Source organism: Carcharodon carcharias, chromosome 2, assembly GCF_017639515.1.
Source record: "Carcharodon carcharias isolate sCarCar2 chromosome 2, sCarCar2.pri, whole genome shotgun sequence".
In the NCBI taxonomy this organism is placed as follows: Eukaryota; Metazoa; Chordata; class Chondrichthyes; order Lamniformes; family Lamnidae; genus Carcharodon; species Carcharodon carcharias.
In genome coordinates this window covers 39,320,424-39,340,100 of record NC_054468.1, presented here as the reverse complement: position 1 = coordinate 39,340,100, position 19,677 = coordinate 39,320,424, and the positions used below count along the sequence as shown (strand labels likewise).

Here is a 19,677-nt window from a genome sequence, read left to right as displayed (position 1 = left end):
GGTTAATGGTGGGGTGAAGGATATTGGAGATGTACAAGAGGCCAAATTCCAGGAGTGCTGATTTTCTAGAAGGTTGTGGGGCTAAAGGAGGTTATATAGATGGGGAGGGCAAGGCCATCTTGGGGTTTGAAAACGAGGATGAAATTTTTAAATTTGATGCATCGATGAACTGGCAACCAATGTAGGTCAGTGAGCACAGGCCTGATGGGTGAATGGGGCTTGATGTGAGTCAGCAAAGGGATAGCAGATCAACAGGCAGTGACCAAGCTTCTGTCCCAGTATTCTTGTGGTTTGGTCTCAAATTTTGTCCAATAGTGCTTCTGTGAAGCACATTGGGACGTTCAACTATGTTAAAGGTGTTGTTTTAAATACAAGTACTGTTGTTTGTGTCAGTTACTTACAGTAATTCTCACCTATAATCACTATTGTGTGAACTGTGGCAATGGAAGCTTAAAGGGTAATCTCAAAGTAGATAATATACTTAGATGCATCTAACTGCAAATCTGATGGGGAGGAAAAATGGAGTTTGGGATCCCTGCTCAGAAAAGAGCAAAAATAGTATGACATTAATACTGTCAGTGAGTATGAACAGAAATCAGATTTAGCTATGCTGGGTGAGGTGTTTGGCAGGGTGGGGGTGCATATATTTTTCCATATGGTACTGAAAAGCATCAAATAGAAGTCTCTAATATGGTTATTGTTAGATTGTTAATAAACAGTGCCCCTAAAAACTGCTGCTTTAAAAATGACAGCGATCTTTGGATCAAATTCAAAATAATTTTGCCTTGGGGATTCTTTGCTGCCAACCTTTTGACATCATATATTTGCCTTGCACCCTTTTTCAACTGATTGGAAAGCTGGAACCTTTCTGCCTCTCCTTCAAATATTCGCATTGATTTTATCAAGTAATCCCTTGACATAGCAGGGTGAGTAGCAGAGGAAAACAGTGAGTGGATAAATGATAGTGTGATGGCATAACACTAAAAAGCACAACGCCTTCAAACTTACTCTATCCATCCCCAGACAAAATTACTCAAAACACTTTCTCAAAATAGAAGTTATATTAACAAACTCTACTTAACTTGCACCATTAGAATTAATTTACATCACTATTTCCTAAATAGCAACAAAGGGAATCAGAAGTGATACAGTGTAGAAAAAAAATCGTTCAATGAAAATCTGTTAGACATATGAATAGAAACATACAAATCCATCACTGCATTTGATAGCTCCATAACATTCTTAAAAAGGTTACTCAATTTTTTTTTTATTTCAGAGAAATTGCATCACATCCAGAAGTGCAACCAGCTGGTTGTGCCTGAAAATTGTATTGAAAAGGTTTCCAGATATTTCAGTTCTCGATCCAAGGGGAAAGCTATTAATTTCACAATCAAAATATTTTACATCAACTGTCTGTGGTTTCATTCAAGATTTATCCATGAAAAAAATAAATGGAGAGTGCACCAACCACACATCGGAAGTTGCCCCTTTATTACAAGAATTATTTATTCCCTAGTTAATTACCTAAATTGTTTCTGTTCTCTTATGTAAAAATACATAGCCGGATGTGCATTAAAAGGCTATTTATGAATATGTATTATTCTACTGTTATTAATAAAAGTTCTGTCTAAAAATGCTGGAAAATGCCCTGGCATGAAAAAATGAACAAAATGCAAGTCATGCCCAGAGTAACCCTGCCACAAAAAATAAATTTTATGCTTTCAATAACTACCTCCCCCTTCAGAAGCTTGTAAATCCATTAAATGAGAACTACCAGAAGTAGCAATTACAGTATGTGGAAAAAGTTAATAAATTCTGGACTCAAGTTTATTAATTTATATGAAAAGTAATGCTTACCTGTTGTGAAAACAAACAGAAGAACTGATATAAAAACTGAGGTGTAATAAAACAGACATTCTAGGGGGAAAACAGAGAACACAGGTTTGGTTAGTTTTTAATAAGCTATCAGGCACCTTTGAAAAATAATGCATCATATTAAATTTACTGTAGGCAATTACGAAATGGCTACAAAATCCACATATCTGCACGTTGATTCTGTGGGGTTGATAGAGAATGTAACTTTCTGCAAAGCATTTTTTTTAAACACTCACTCATTGACATTGTCTAGTAGAACTATGCCCTACTAAACTGAAGTTTTCAGGTTTGATTACTGATATCAGCAAACTCAACATAGGCAAGTCTAAACAGTGCTGCAGCATGCCTTCAGAGGCCCTATGTTAATGAAGGTGGAAAAAGTTACATTTTGCGTTCCTGATTGTGATCTTGTTTGAAAAGTGCATAAATGGGCATGAACAAGATCGAGCTTGCATGAGGCACCCTTCACTTTCAAGCAGCCTGACCACATTTAATGTCTTGGTTCATAAAGTAGGCATTTGGCCACAACAATAAGTCTTGGCTCAGCTGGTAGCACCTTTGCCTCCAATTAAGAAGGTCATGGGTTCAAATCCCACTCCAGAGACTTGAGCACCGAAGTCAAAGAATGACGCTCCAGTGCAGTACTGAGTGCATGCTGCATTGTTAGATGAGAAGTTAAACCGTCAGCTGGGTGTAAAAGATCTCATGGTACTATTTTGAAGAAGAAGAGCAGAGCTATTCTGGTGTTCTGGCCAATATTTATGCATCAACATCATAAAAACTGCTATATGGTCATTATTACATTGCTGTTTGTGGAAGCTTGCCGTGTGCAAATTAACTGTTGGATTTTCTACATTACAACTGTGGTGGCAGCCTACATCTTATAAGACTATGGTTTTTGCCATGGTTGACAACTCTGTTAAGCATCGCCTGGTGTAGCTCAGGAGCTCCATTCTGTCATGACAGTCTCTGCCACATTTGCTGCAGAGGAATAACGTGGGCAAAAATGATGCATGATTTGCTGGTCTCTTGTTTTCCTGGGCCCTCTTCTCGGCCAGCTGAGTTTTTCACTTCTGCTTGCCTCTTCTAACGCCCATCCAAGCAAACAGTCAGCCTCCAGAGGTCATGGGCATCTGTGACTATCTTCCGGTTGTCAGTGTCAATGTCTGCCACCTTAATATGTTGTATAACAGTGACTAGAATTCAAAAGTACATCAATGGCTATGAAAAGGTAGCAAAACGGCAACTCTCAAACTGCATGCAGCTCTTCCACATTCCTTGAGCTGTGAAACCATTGGAGGGAGGTAAACAGTTGGGTGCAGCCTCAGCCATAAACAGCTTCACAGAGGGAGAGAACTGGAGAGTAGGCAGCAAAACTGGGAGGAAGGAGGGATACGAACAAGATCGAGGATATGTTTTGGCTCATCTTGAATTTGCTCCGCTGCTCAAAGGGTCCATGACTGATTCAGTCTCCATCCAGCGCTGTCATGAGATCCCTTTCATAGTTTCCCATCAGTCTGTCTTAGGGCTCCATGACCCTATCAGTGCCATTTTAGAGAGACCTCCCCAGCTCCCCAACCCATCCTCTTGCTGCTGACCTGCCGGCTTGCGGCCTCTGTCTGGAATGGGAGGGTACAATTTAATACAGAACAGAAGAATGTAAGAATCTGTTGTACTGGGACACAGGTGCTATGATTCAAATGTGTTGTTCAGTAGGTGGTTACAACTCTCCCTCCCCCCACAAGTACAATCCTTTTTTTTTAAAGAGCAGGGCTGCCAAAGTTAGTTAAGCAGTGAGTAGTATATTTGTAAAGGTTGTCCATGTCTTGAGGCTCATGAATGTCTGAAGTATAATCTTTGTGGCTCTAAGGTTCAGAAAGTTTGGCTACCCCTGGGCTTTAAAGAGCTTTAAGATGTCCTGTGATCACGAAAGGAGCTATAAAACTGCTGTCACATGCACACTGTACTACAGAAGTTAGGAAAAAGAAAGCAGAAAGGGTCAGAATGTCAAGAGAAAAAATGTTTTGTTAATTAGCAGGCCAATGTTAAAAATGTGACTGGTAAAATTACACAAGATTCATCAAAGCAACATACCTTATAAAAAAAGTACTGTACAAGATGTGATATTCTGACATAATAAAAGTGGCCATGGACAAACAGTAACTTAGCGAGGAATCTGAACCTTGCTATCGCATAGTCACTATTTCTCACTGCTTGCCTTCCTTCTTTGCCCATAATTCCTGTGAGAAGAAAAATAATAAAAGTTAAATGTAAAAGGAACACAACAAAACATCCCAAAATGGACACAGTTCACATACCCAGTTGGGAGAAATGTTATGAAAGGGGACCTAAATCAATACTAAGGAGGTGGATTTTTAGCAGGGTTTTAAAGAAGAAGAGTCTAATGGTTTAAGGCTCTGCCAAAAGGCGGAGTGCGGGGGTGAGAAGAATTTGAAAAGTAGTCCAGAGTGAGCAGAGTAGGCTATTCAATGAATTATATGTTATACAAACTATTTCTAGTCTTGAAGATTAGAGGGCACTCAACTCCTCTCCAGGTAGAGCTGTACTGATCAGTCTAGTAGTCTATTACACATTCTAGTTGACAAAATATGTAAATATATCATACACACATTTAATTTTAGACACAAGTTTATTGATTGGAAAGTTCACATGGATTATTGGAGAATCTCCCAATCCATTTTCCTCTGACCTCACTACTGTTTGGATTTGGCGGGGTGCTCAAACTTGGTAAGAAATGACTTACATGATACAGGCCCAATTACTGGCTCATTCACCAAAAACTCCTGTAATTTTGCGCAGCCAGATATATAAAAAGTATGAACCCAAAAGTTAAGTGCTTGAAAGCAGTTTATATCAAGTACCCATGTACCCAAAGAGAAAATAAAAACCGAAATGGTTAAAAAAAGTGCTAAATACTTGTTTTGTGACAAATATACATGAAAATAAAAGTCACTTGATCAGGAACATTCCATTAATTTACTGACAGACGATTAGATGTTATCTGGTATGTCATAATTCATTTTCAGCCACTATCCTTAGGAATTGTTGTGCCCATTATAATTCTGCTCATTCATGAGACACACAAAATTGTAATATACATATAATTGCCAATTTTCTGTTTACATACCAATGCCAATATTTGCTTCCATTATCATGCTGACATCATTTGCACCATCACCAATTGCTAAGGTAATAGGCTTGGCTGGCGATGTCTTTAAAAGCCTGACAACCTGAAAATATATAAAACCAAATACCAACTTTAAGGCAAAAGATACAAGGCATGGGGAGGCGGTGGCTTACAAGTATTGTCACTGGACTAGTCTTCCAGAGACCCAGGGTAATGGTCCGAAGACCAGGATTCGAATCCCACCACGGCAAATGATGAAAGTTGAATTCAATAAAAATCTGGAATTAAAAGTCTAATGACCATGAAACCATTGTTGATTGTCTTAAATACCCATCTGATTCACTAATGTCCTTTAGAGGAGGAAATCTGCCTGCCCACAGCAATGAACAGCCTCCTGATTCACAAATACTGCTATTATTATTCATGGTCACTGGCCTAATTCCCAATTTCATTTAAGAATCAACCACATTGCTATGTGGTCTGGTGGTGGGTTTTATGACAATTGGCAATGGTTTTGTGGTCATCAGTCTTTTAATTCCAGATTTTTATTGAATTCAGATTTCACCATCTGCCATGGTGGAATTTGAACTCGGATCCCCAAAGCATTACCCTAGATCTCTGGAGTACGCATCCAGTAACAATACCACTATGCCACTGCCTTCCATACGACCTAAAATTCACAAGTCATACACTAGTTCAATGCCACACATTTTGCCCAAATTGCCCAGTATCTTGCCTGGGTTAACCCTAACCTGTCCGAAGGAAGAGAGACTTCACGTGCTGAAATTACCTCCCGTGAAAAATATACTTCCAAAGACTAATAGGCTATTCTCTCAATTGTCTAGCAGTGTTAGAACTTGTCATACTACATTTTCTGTCAATTGTGGGGAGGATACTTTCATTAGCTAATTATCCAAATAGAGACAGACATTTCACCCTTGCTGTGAAATTATAAAAAGGGACTTGGTAAACACCATAGGCAGATTTGGTCAGGCAACAAGGAAAGCACAATGTAATGGTAGTGTGCGTGTCAACAGGCGTTTTGTTATTTTCCTTGACCTTAATATGATGTGCACAGTCTTTAGATTGACTGCAGCTGTAGAGTCTCCTGGGTATACTTGTTTGCATGATCTGTTTCAGGCAATCACTTCAAAGTAAAGACATTCCCAGCTCTAAATCAAACAAAATAATCCATTATAGGATTGAACCTTAGAACAGTTACAGCACAGAAAGAGGCCATTCAGCCTTCGTGTCCTTGTCAGCTCTCTGCAAGAGCAGTTCAGCTAGTCCAGCCCTGAAAATGTTCTCCTTTCAGGAGCTTATCCAATTCCCTTTTGAAAGTCACAGTTGAATATGTCTCCACCACACTCGGGTAGTGCATTCTGGATCCTAACCACTTACTATGTAAAAATGTTTTTCCTCATGTTGCCTCTGGATCTTGGCTTCTCACTATCTACTCTATCTAGGCCCCTCACGATTTTGAGCACTTCTATCAAATCTCCTATCAACCTTCTCTTCTCCAAAAAGAACTCCAGCCTCCCCAATCTATCCATGTACTGAAGTTCCTCACATCCAGGACCATTTTTGTAAATCTTTGCTGGATTCTCTCTACTGCCTTCACAGCTTTCCTAAATTAAAGTGACCAGAATTGAACACACTACTCTAGTTGAGGAAGAACTAGTGTTACAAATATTCATTATGACTTTCTTGCTTTTGTACTATATGCCCAGGAACCAATGAATTTTAATTAATTCAATTTTCATCTATTTAATTAACAGCAAATAGAACTTACACTCTCCATAAAAGCTTGAAGTTAAAGCCGTTCACTGGTCACAGCAAACAACAGATTCTATGACACATTTGTTCAAAAGTGTTCTATGCTCCCATCCTGTCTTTCTCAAGAAAACCATCTCCCCAATTATGGAACAATGCCTGTAAGAAGGGACTGTATCACTAGCCCTTGACTGACATACAAGACTTCCAGCAGGAATCTCCAGTCAGATGCAAGCTGATTTTCTTTTCATTAATCTGGGAAGACCGCGATGAATTGTCACTTGAGATAATAATTGGGATCAAACCTATAAACTTCCCAAGATGATCTAATTAGCAAATACATCTGTTGCATTGAGTCAAAAGGGGAGCTGAATTTTAAAGATCAGTATTTTCATTCAGGTAAAATAAGTTAATTTCTATTTTCATACCAATATACTCAAGGATAAGGGGATCATGGGACTTTTGGTCTCTATCATATTAGACCACAATTTGACATTGCTAAATTAATATGAACAACATAAGAAATTGCACAAGTAATTTTGATTTCTTTATCCAACTGCACTTTTGAATACGCAACTTACTTTTGCTTTTTGCAGGGGTGCCATTCGGCAACATAACACAGCACTGCAGTTTTTGCTAATTTCCATGAACAGTTCTTCATGTCCCCTGAGTGCGATTGAAAGGCTAGTTCCATCTACAACCAAGCCATGCTGAATCACATGATCCTGTTTTATTCTGCAATCATAAACCATTTGTTAAAGTTTATAATTCAAGTTTCTGATTTTTTTTGCATAGTTAATCTGTGCATGTACATCAGGTAAAACACTGCCTGTGCCAATCTATTTCAGGCAGGATTTAAAGGCTCAATTTAATGAACAGCAAAGAGAATTTACCCTCTCCATAAAAGCTTACATTAAAATTATGGATCCATATGAATGCATTTATTACACACCTTCCACTCATGCACAGGGAAATTTATTTATGGCACAGTGCATGGCTTGCTTAAGTCAATTTATACAAATACATGAATTAGGAGCAGGCGTAGGACACTCGGCCCATTGCGCCTTATCCCATTACTCATTTACTATAGCAATTGCTGCTGCTAACCAGAAGTACCTTTTTACATACGCTCAGATCTTGGTCGTTAGTTGGTTCATAGACTAGAACAAATACAAATTAAATATGGAAAATGACTTGAGGGGATTGCTTTTCTTTTTAAAACAGTACCAACTAACCAAAAATGATAACTGCTTCAGGCAGAAGGCCTATGGATTCATCTAGTCCACCCCTTTGTGCATTTCTGGTAGCCCAAAATCCCATTTGTTAACAAAAACTTGTCTGTTCCTTTTTGAAACACATCAAGGTTTCTAGTTTCATACTCCAATGCTGGTAACCTGTTTTCCATACTTACCACCTTTTTTATTGAAAAAAAGTCCTCCTGCATTTCCTATCTTGTTTTATTCTTAATTTGTAAATATGACCCCTTGTGCTCAAACTCTTTACATGGTAGAAAAGCGTGCAGATCCAATTTGTATGAACTTCATAATGTTAAAAACTATCACAGCCCCTCTCATTTTTCTCTTTCCAAATTCCTCACCTGCTCACGCCAATTTCCATTTTCAGCAGGACTGCTGGGGTCGGTTGGGGAGGGGGAAGAGGAGGTGGAGGGGAAGAGGCTATTCTTGCCACTGTCCTGTTCATTCTTTCCACCAGTATTGCCTTCTTGAATTCTACCCCGTCAACAATCATGGCCCCTCTTCACACTTCCCTTCAGAACGCCTCTTCACTCACAAACCAAGCCCCTGTTATTCATAACCTTATTGGTTGCACTGACAAACCTCTCTCATGGGTGGCAGTATCACACCCCTGATTGAAGCCTCTTTGTCCATCTTTTACAGCCACCATCTGCCCATCCAAATAACCACGGTAATGGTGTGGTCCTTATCACCAAATTGGACCTTTGTCTCCTCCTCTGGTGCCTTCTCCTCCTTACAAGCACTTCAAGCTGTTCCAAACCCCTTGCCTATACTTTACAATCCCTTGTTTATCACTGCCCTGCCGAGTCTATACCAATTTTTGTAACTAAGATATTCGCCCTTAACCTCAACACCAAGTGACTCCTCATTCCCTGTGATTTCAATCTCCATCTCAGGTCACTTTACTCTCTATCCTCTGACAACACTAAATCTCTCCCTCCAAATAAATTCCCCACATTCACTGCCATCCCTTCACTTTGCCATGTTACAGGCCACACCCCACCCCCCCCGACCCCCCACCAACCCCCACCCACCCCTGACTCTCATCACCTGAATTCCAGGTGAGGCCATTTCTGACCACATCCTTGCCTTCCTCACCATCACTTCCTTATGCATCTGTCCTTGGGATAAATTCTCTCCCAAGTCACTTATAACTGTACTTTCAAATTCCCAACTCTCTCATTTTTGGTCCACAATGCAGCTGTTGATCCGCTCAACCACTCTTCATCTGTGATTTCCTGGTTTACAGTTCAACCTCTATTCGATCTCACACTGGGAAATCCCTCTGATGTTGCTCCAATCTTTGCTTCCTCAAGTTCAAGAGGCGCTGACTTGATCCTGTCTAGCACCAAGCTAATTTAGCGTTAATTGCCAGGTCTGGCTGGATCACATCAAGCATTGTCAAAACCTTAGTCTGGTTTATCAAAACCATCCACTACTTCAGGCTCACTCAGAATAGGAAAGATAATCCCTGGTTTCTATTTTCCATCACCAACCGTGTGGTTAAACCACTTCTTCTCAGCTTCCATTGCCCTCACCTCCAACAACAAGTGCAAGGGCATCTTCCTTGTTACCAAGATTAAGACCAACCATTCAGCTACCTCTAAATTTCCCCCAAAGATCCCCACAACACCCCCACTGCATTTTGGTAGTTTATTTCCTATCTTCTCTCATGCCCTCTCTGAACTCATCATCTCTATAAGATCCACCACTGTTCCCTTGAACACATTCTCACTGAACTGCTGACAATCCAATTCCACTTCTTGGCCCATCCTGCTTGCCGATATTGCAGAAGAGTTCTTTCTACGCAGATACTGCTCCCCTCCTTTTCAAAACCATCATCACACCACTCAGGAAAAAAAAAATCACCCTCAACCCCTCTCCTAACAAACCTAACCCCTAACCTCCAACTTCCCTCCCTTCTCCAAAGTACTTGTAACATGTTGTTCCATCCCCAATTTCATGCCCACCTTTCTTGCAAGTACTTGGTGGAAACTCTGCAATCAGCTTTCTGCTCCTCACACAGCACCAAAACTGCTTTGAAGTCACAAAACATTCTTTAGGACTGTGATCACGGGTGCACCATTCTTCTTCATCCTTAAATTGACCTCTCTGCAGCTGTTGACACTGTTCCACTGAGCTGGACAATGGAGGAGCAGCAATGGGATTTGTCCTCAAGGTTCCTTTCTTATTGATACAATTGTAAGCAATGCATTTCCATCAATGCCTTCTCTTTCAATCAAGCACCATTACCTTTACAGAACTCAATGAGCCCATCTCTAGCCCTAACCTCTTCCCCCATCTACATGTTATCCCTTGGCAATATCACCTGAAGAATTAGGGTCAGATTCGACGTATGCACTGACAAGGCCCAGCTCTATCTCACCAGAATCTCTAATGTTCCTTCCTCTGCCTATGTAAGACAGCTTGCTTGTTTGACATCCATCCTGGATGAGTGGCAATTTTTTCCAGTTAAACAATGGAAAGAAAAAGCCACTGTCTTTGAGCCTGCCACAAACTCTGTACTCTAGCCACTGATTCTATCTTCCTTCCTCGACACTGGCTTACATTGAAGCAAACCGTGTCTGACTTCTGTGTCCTCTTTGAGTTGTGCTGAACTTTTGATCCAATATACTCTCCAAAGATTGCCTACTTCAACCAATAACATCACTCAAATTCTTAGCCTGTCTTAGCCCATCTGTTGATGGAATCTATACCCATTACCTTTGGCACTTACAGATTCAAGGTGGTCAATTCCAAGTCAGTATTTGATTCTTCAAAACCCAATCCAAAATTCTGCAGCTGTCCTGTTCACTAATCAATCAAAACTCTACATGCTGACCTAAATTAACATCTAGTCACTCAATACCATAGATTTAAATTTCTCATGGTCTCCCTCTCCTTCTTTAAAGGCCTCCTTAAAATCCATCCAAGCTTTTTGCTACCTTGATTAACATTTCTTTCTTTGGCTTGGAGTGATTTTTGTGTGTTTATGATTTTGTGAAGTGCTTTGGGAAATTTTTCTCCATTAAAGGTGTTATATAAATGAAAGTTGTTACCGAAGGACAGAGGATTTGAAAAAAAATGAACAGTATATAGAAAATAGGAGCAGGAGTAGGCCATTCGGCCCTTCGAGCTTGCTCCGCCATTCATTATGATTATGGCTGATCATCCAACTCAATAGCCTTCTCCCGCTTTCTCTTTGATCCCTTTTGCCCCAAGAGCTATATCTAACTCCTTCTTGAAAACATACAATGTTTTGGTCTCAACTACTTTCTGTGGTAGCGAATTCCTCAGGCTCACCACTCTCTGGGTGAAGAAATTTCTCCTCATCTCAGTCCTAAATGGTCTACCCCGTATCCTCAGACTGTGACCCCTGGTTCTGTTTACCCCACCATCGGGAACATCCTTCCTGTATCTACCCTGTCTAGTCCTGTTAGAATTTTATAGGTTTCTATGAGATCCCCCCTCATTCTTCTGAACTCCAGCGAATATAATCCTCATCGACTCAATCTCTCCTCATATGTCAGTCCCACCATCCCAGGAATCAGTCGAGTAAATATTCGCTGCACTCCCTCTATAGCAAATACATCCTTCCTCAGATAAGGAGACCAAAACTGCACACAATATTCCAGGTGTGGTCTCAACAAGGCCCTGTACAATTGCAGCAAGACTCCCTGTTCCTGTACTCGAATCCTCTGGCTATGAAGGCAACATACCATTTGCCTTCTTTACCGCCTGCTGCACCTGCATGCTTACCTTCAGCGACTGGTGTACCAGGACACCCAGGTCTCGTTGCACATTCCCCTCTCTCAATTTATAGCCAGATAATAATCTGCCTTCCTGTTTTTGCTACCAAAATGGATAACCTCACATTTATCCACATTATACTGCATCTGCCATGCATTTGCCCACTCACTCAGCTTGTCCTAATCCCACTGAAGCACCTCTGCATCCTCCTCACAGCTCACCCTCCCACCCAGCTTTGTGTCATCTGCAAATCTGGAGATATTACATTTAATTTCCTCATCTAAATCATTAATATAGATTATGAATAACTGGGGTCCCAGCACCGATCTCTGCGGTACCCCACTAGTCACTGCCTGCCATTCGGAAAAAGACCCGTTTATTCCTACTCTTTGTTTCCTGTCTGCCAACCAGTTTTCCAGCCATTTCAATACACTACCCCCAATTCCATGCCCTTTAATTTTACACGCCAAGCTCTTATGCGAGGCTTTGTTGAAAGCCTTCTGAAAGTCCAAATAAACCACATCCACTGGCTTCCCCTCAACAACTCTACTAATTACATCCTCAAAAAATTCCAGTAGATTTGTCAAGCACGATTTCATAAATCCATGCGGACTCTGTCCGATTCTGCCACTGTTTTCCACGTGCTCAGCTATCAAATCTTTTATAATGGACTCTAGAATTTTCCCCACTACCGACGTCAGGCTGACTGGTCTATAATTCCCTGTTTTCTCTCTGCCTCCCTTTTTAAATAGTGGGGTTACATTAGCTACCCTCCAATCTGTAGGAACTGTTCCAGAGTCTATAGAATCTTAGAAGATGGCCACCAATGCATCCACTATTTCTAGGGCCACTTCCTTAAGTACTCTGGGATGTAGATTATCAGACCCCGGGGATTTATCGGCCTTCAATCCCATCAATTTCCCCAACACCCTTTCCCCACTAATACTGATTTCTTTCAGTTCCTCCCTCTCACTAAACCCTGTGTTCCCCAACATTTCTGGTATGTTATTAGTGTCCTCCTTTGTGAAGACAGAATCAAAATATGTATTTAGTTGGCCAGCCGTTTCTTTGGTCCCCATTACAAATTCTCCTGTTTCTGACTGTAAGGGACCTACATTTGTCTTCACCAATCTTTTTCTCTTCACATACCTATACAAAATTTTACAGTCAGTTTTTATGTTCCTTGCAAGCTTACTCTCGTATTCTATTTTCCCCTTCTTAATCAATCCCTTGGTCCTCCTTTGCTGAATTCTAAACTGCTCCCAATCCTCCGGTTTGTTGTTTTTTTCTAGCCAATTTGTATGCCTCTTCCTTGCATCTAATACTATCTCTAATTTCCCTTGTAAGCCATAGTTTGGCCACCTTTCCTGTTTCACTTTTGCACCACACAGGAATAAATAATTGTTGCAGTTCACCCATGGTCCAGTATATATTAATAGTAAATGTAACTGTCACAAACTTAAAATTTACAATATTTAATTATTGATTTTACTAGAACCAATTCACTGCACAATCACAAACACAGAAGGATCGTGTGGAATTGATTAAACAGACCACAAAAAGAGAACATGATTACCTTCTATCAAGCCTTTGAAGCTGCGCAACACATTCAGTGTCTGATTTCTGATTGGTAAGTTCCAAAATATTCATGGTCCTGTGAAAATGTCCACTTGATAAACTCACACTAATTGCAGTTTCCTGTTTATCTCCTGTAAGAACCCATACTTTGATTCCTGCCAATTTAAGAGCTTCTATTGTCTCTGGAACTTTTTCTTGCAACCTGGAACAAGAAACAAAGCAGTTAAGATACTCTCAGCAAGCAACATATTATATGTCTAATTAAAATTTCTGATAGTTATTCAGTAACATTGTCAAATTATGCAACTAGGTGGGCAGCAGCTCAGATATAGGCACAGCTCTGATACTCCATGGTCAAAAGCACTGCACACACACATTTCCTGAACTTATACATGTAAAGACTGCTATTTATCCAAGGTACCAAAGGGCCAGTTACTATAGAATTGTACCTAGAATGAGTCCCTATTTTTTGGAGGGAAAATGGGGTAGGTGAAAACTAACATGGAAAACAAAATTATGTTCGAATTGATGTTGCTTTGTAAGTGGCATAAGTGCATTAAATGGGCTACATTTTAAAAATCCAAATGAGTTATTGTCACTTCTAATGAGTGACTCCTATCAGGTCATTTGTTTTTAAAAAAAGATAAAATTCAACATTCAAAGACCCAGGCCCTCGAGGTAGTGCAGTTCCAGGTAAATTAGCTTAACTTGCCATTGAGGAGATGATGTACAAAAAAACACCTTGGTAAACTATGGCTCTTCCACCTCAAAAAAGTTCTTATATGGACTTTCTACAACTATACAAGATTCCCAACTGGTTAGAGAAAGTAAATGTGAAATAATACAGATATGCCAAGAAAGCAGGTCAAAAGAGTACACACTCCAAGATATGAAAACCATATTTAAGGCAGACGTAAGGAAGTATTTCTTAGCAGTGCAGTTGAAATAGGTTACCAGGAAAAGTGTTGAGGCAAGGATATGGGTTAATTTAACTGACAGCTGGATACTATGATGGGAGGATGACTGAATAGATATCCTGTATGAATGAAATAAAATAACATGGGGGTCCCTTCACTGGAACCCTTCTTTTGAGTAAATTCCTTGCTCCTTTCCTCAACGATTAAGTTAATTGTGTAATCAATAATTTTTACTTAAGAAGTTCCATATCACAAAAGAACACACACTCAATCTCATAAATTGAGATATGCAGCTCTTCTCAAAATAATGTAATACTTTATTATTAGTGTGAATGCAAGGCCTGTGGTTATGTGACCTGCAACATCTTACGATGTGCTGTCACGTTTTAATAAATGCGGCCAAAAAAATTGAAATATATTAAGAAGTTATGTCCAAATCACTACACAGCTAAATAATACTGCTGAGAAATGCCTCAATAAAATGTTTTCACTTTAAAGGAATCAAAACATCAGCTCATGACAGTGCTAACATCCAAACTTTTAGGTGCAAAGTATTACTCAAAACATTATCACCTGATTTCATCAAATGTTTATTACAACTAAAATCAATTCAAAAATAAAACATAAGAATAGATTACTTATAATAAAGAGTCTTCATCATTGTATGATCAAAGTTCAAAACCCAGACACAATCAGGAAATGCTGTTATCTCACAGGGGAAGTTACCAGGAAACATTGTCACTTGAACTTCATGTTCTGGGAGTCTGGTAACCTCATTTCCAAACCTTATGTATTACAGCATCACTTTGAAACAGGCCTTCACTCCTCTGTCTGGCAAAGGCAGCAATAAAACCTGTAGGACCACCAAGAGCACTAACAGGTTACAGAAATAAATAACTGTTAAAAAACAAAATTGGGGCTGGCCAGGAGGGTGCTTCATACGAGGAGGCTAAAGTTCAAAGAATGGAGAAGCCTTCACCTATGGTAAGTAATTATAATTTTCTTTTTATTTGTTCATCCTCCAGATAAGGTAATTTTTCGAAGCAGTAACATCCCTGAGAAATTGAATTTTCAGATCATCTTGAAGACTAACTGAGCGCTTTTTGTTTGGACAAAAATGATTTGTGACAGCATATGAGCTGCTCCAGGCAACTATCATAGAAATAAAAGAAGGCCATACTTGCATTTATAGAGCACATTTCACAACCACTGGAAAAGTCTCAAAGCAATTTACAGCCAATGAGGTACTTTTGAAGTGTAGTCACTGTAGTAATGAAAGAAGCCTTGAAGAAAATCTGCACAAGTTGGCCCATCAAGGGACCCGCACACAAACTAAGTGAACTTCATTCGAGTTGGTCTCGCTTTGGCATATAAGTGATACAGTCAACTATCTACATTGTTGACTTATTTAATAATATTTTAAAAAATTTATTATAATTATAATGTAATAATTATTAATAAATATTCCATAATTATCTGAATTTATAAAGGTCTTTCACCCTGACTGTTGACTTGGACACAAAATCTAAGTGGTACTTTCATTAAAAGAAATGTTGAATGATTGACAATGCTTGATCAGTATAATTTTCAGAATTTGGTAACAAAATGATTTTAAGCAGAGATGGAAATTTAACCTCACTCCCCGTCAAACAAGTTAGGTCTACTGGTGAAAGCCATTCACTAGCCTTTGGTGTTTATTATGAAGGCTGGCATCTTTAAGAGATTTCACAAGGGTTGATAAGAATTTGACTTGAGCTTTGATCCCAACAAGTTAAAGTTCCATCCAGGGTCAAACTAAGAAGGAAATGGTTGAATTTATCAAATGTACTTCATAAATAGGATTAAGTGAAAAGCTCTACTATTACCGCATTAGCCAGGTCTAAACCACAGGCAGAAATGGGCACAAATGAATTTGGAGAAACCCCAGCAACCTAAAAGAAATATTGGTATATGATCCTGCATATTTATACTGATCATTTAATGAGCACGTGAAGCAATTCAAATTAGTATGCTAAATTTCCCAAGTGGAATTGTTCCTAATGACCAGCGTATTGTTATATGAATGATTGTTGGATACCCAACAGATAAAAGCCGTGCATTTAAAGACCAGGCTGACAACTACATTTTCTCTGTATAACTTGTAAAGCAAAATCTGCATTTTCTTCTTCCTCACTAGGAACTTACTGAACAGACCACTAATCTCAACAACTCTACTTGGGGTGAGTCCTCCTTCATCACCCAAACATGTTGGAGATATCAATGTACATTCTAAACTCATCAATATCTTTGTTTAGATTCGAGAGTACAGGTTTTGTGATCTAGACTTTCTTCTAAAAGAACTTCAATGTTGAAAGAAACCAAGTGTAACAAGTTTCAATCAGCGCCTTTACCAGGGTATACCAGGTCAATGACATTGACATCTGTTTTGTCAATAACTGTTAGTGTCACTGGGATGGTACCAGAGTCAAAGCCCAGTCAGTAGAATTAGTGGCAAGGTCAACTTGGATGAAAATTGTTTGAGGCTGACGCCAATGCTTTGAGTGGGACAAACAGCTGCATCAATGGTTGTGGTGCCTTGTCTGTCAAAGATCCAGATGTGCTGCTCATTCTACCACTGCCACAGTTGGCAGAAGACCCAGAATCCAAATCTAAAGATTAATTTGCAGCATGGTTAAACGCAACTTTGAGGAATGTTGCACCCTCTCTTCAGTCATGGGAGTTAACAAAAATTTAATTAAACTGATGCAGCTTTAAAGGAACAATCCTGTAAATTCTCCTCATTCACATTTGATTTCTCATCTGGGCCTGGGGCAGGAGATGCTTCATTCCACTGAATATCCCCTTGCGCAAGGCTGAGTTAAACTTTGACTATCTGGATGCCAGAAACTGCTTTCAATTATTAAGTCAATTATGTTTTACTTATGAAATAAATCTGGAATAATTGTGTGTCTATCACAAGGAAGACCTATGGTATCCTACAAAAAAATTTTAAGCCAACACCAATTAGCAGCATGGTGTAATCTCAAGTTACGTTGGTCAGATTTGATGAAAAATAGTTCATCAAAATTTTAAAAAGGATCATTGCTGTGTTCTTAAAGAATAAAAGAGACTAACTTCTATTAAGTAACTGAAAATAATACATGGAAACATGGGAAGCTGCCTACTGCCTCAAAAAGGAAAATGAAAACAACTCTTCAGCGATGCTGTGTTATAGGATGGGGAAAGGTCATCGCACCCGAAGAGTACAATATTCTTAATAGCAATTCCTGATTGTACTTGAAGGCTGAGTAAATTTTAAAAATAAGCATAATCCACATCAGGAATTGGTGGTTAACAAAATATGCCACTCTTTTCTCTAGCAATGTGTCAGGTGCCAATTTGATTTCTTCTCTAAAAACCACCATCTCCTGATGTGTTCCTTACCTTCACATTGCACATGCAGCATGGTCGATGATAAGGAAAACATCCAATGTACAAAACTGAATTTCAATTCTGAAAAGAACTTAAGTATCCTACTATTTTGTTAAATCTCTGAATTCCATTAACACCATTTGAGTGAGTATAGGTAGAGCTGCGTTCATTTCCGTGATAGGGTTAAATACATCAAAAGAACAAGACATCTATTATGCATTCTTAAATTGCAATAAAAACAAATAATTGGATTGATGAAAATGCATTAAACAACTATTGGTTCCAGCACATTTGAGGTTACCTTGACACTAGTTTAAAAAAATGAACCAGATTTTCATTATAAGTTACAAAATGCATAAAATGACAGATGATTAATAGCTTTAAAACAGAAGAAATAAAATAATTTCTGCCTTCTACAATAGATCAATCAGCAACATTTCAAAAATATCCACAGCATAAAAACTTAATCTACAGGATTTGTTAGAAAGGTTACAGCACAGAAACATTGAGCCAATCGTGTCTGCGCTGGCCGAAGAGAAAATAAAACTAGCTGTCCATTTTAATCTCACTTTCCAGCATTCTCAGAATAATTATTTCATTAAATTAATATGAAGAGTCTAATTTATTTACATAACTTATAACTTCATGGCAAAGTAAGAGGATTCATAGATATCTAACTGGAGTAACAATAATGACAAAGCATAAACATACTTGTCTTCTACGCCAGAAACTCCCAGCAGATGCAGGTCTCTTTCAACAAAATTGAAAACATCTGCTATTTCTTGTTCTCTGTGCTGCAGAGATGTCCTAGCTTCAAGAAGCCGAGATGCTATTTCTTCATATTCTTTCTTGGTTAAATTCTTGCATGCTATGCAGAGCGTTCGCAGTCCTTTCTAGAAAGAATGTGTAAAATTTGTGATTTCTGTAGCATCTTGTGCGTCCGAAGTTGCATAGCCAATGACTACTTTTTGGATTGTAGTCAATGTTATGTAGGAAGATGTAGCATCCAACTATGCACAGCAATGTCCCATAAGCAGCAATTGGCTGGATTTTGTGGACAACAGCAAGGCAACGGTGCTTGCTCTGACCTCAAAAAGCTGCCCATAAAGATCCAGTGATCTTTGTGGTGCAGATTTCCCATTTCCTGATGGCAGTTTAAATTTGGTGCCAAGTTAAGGAGATTTCTTGATGTGCAGCAGTGATGTCAACAAGCAAATAAGCAGTCAAACACATTGAAGTATCCAAACACAGCAAACCAGGAAGTTAAAAGCACTAAATCCTTCACACTTAAATTAAAATTTTCAGATCAGTGAAATAAATGATTGTGGTTGAATTAAAATGGAAAATAAAATGAAAACAAACAAAATGGTTTTAAGAAAGTAAAAACACAAATATAAACTGACTTTTCAGGGTCAGTGAGGAGTTAGCAGTAATTATGAAGTTAGTACTATTAAAAATCCTGTTGCACCTTAATCAACAAAATGCAACTTTTACAAGGGTTTTTACTGCAGGGCTGAAATTCTCATCAATTTAAGATTCCCCATTGATTACATCCTAGGGTGCATCTAGGATACTGACAGCAACTTTTGGATTTCCACATTATTCTGTGCACATTTGGATTCCAAAAGTTGTCAGCTTAATTCAGCCACAACATTAAGGGTCCCGCATCCAGCTTTGACCAGTGACAAATGCAGACATGACAGCAATCCACATTCTCTCGAAGGAAGGATTGCTATTTAAAGGATCCAGGGAAGAGTCAGAATGGCTGCAGCGGGCAGAAGAAAGGAGAAGAATGGCATCAAGATGTTGGAAATTGTCTCCCAATTCTCTGACTCTTCCTTGGAGCTCATGCTTAAGGCAGTGAGATTCAGCAAGGAAGTGTTGTTTCCAGTGGACAGGAGGAAGAGGCCAAGCAGCCAATAGCAAATGGGCATAGCTGCAGGTCAATGAAGTAATGATGAGCAACAGG

At 39.1% G+C, this 19,677-nt stretch overlaps 1 protein-coding gene across 4 annotated transcripts in view; it reads right to left on the bottom strand.

Moving 5' to 3' along the window:
• The window catches only part of atp11b (ATPase phospholipid transporting 11B (putative)), a 190,144-nt gene that overhangs the window by 62,985 nt on the left and 107,482 nt on the right, over positions 1–19,677 (bottom strand). For all 4 annotated transcript variants that reach the window (XM_041217012.1, XM_041217005.1, XM_041217020.1 and 1 more), the window contains exons 18-23: positions 18,420–18,601; positions 13,379–13,582; positions 7,378–7,531; positions 5,024–5,126; positions 3,970–4,115; positions 1,858–1,917 (exon numbers count right to left, since the gene is read on the bottom strand). In XM_041217012.1, coding sequence (XP_041072946.1) covers positions 1,858–1,917; positions 3,970–4,115; positions 5,024–5,126; positions 7,378–7,531; positions 13,379–13,582; positions 18,420–18,601 — 849 coding nt within the window. The remainder of the gene's footprint in view (positions 1–1,857; positions 1,918–3,969; positions 4,116–5,023; positions 5,127–7,377; positions 7,532–13,378; positions 13,583–18,419; positions 18,602–19,677) is intronic.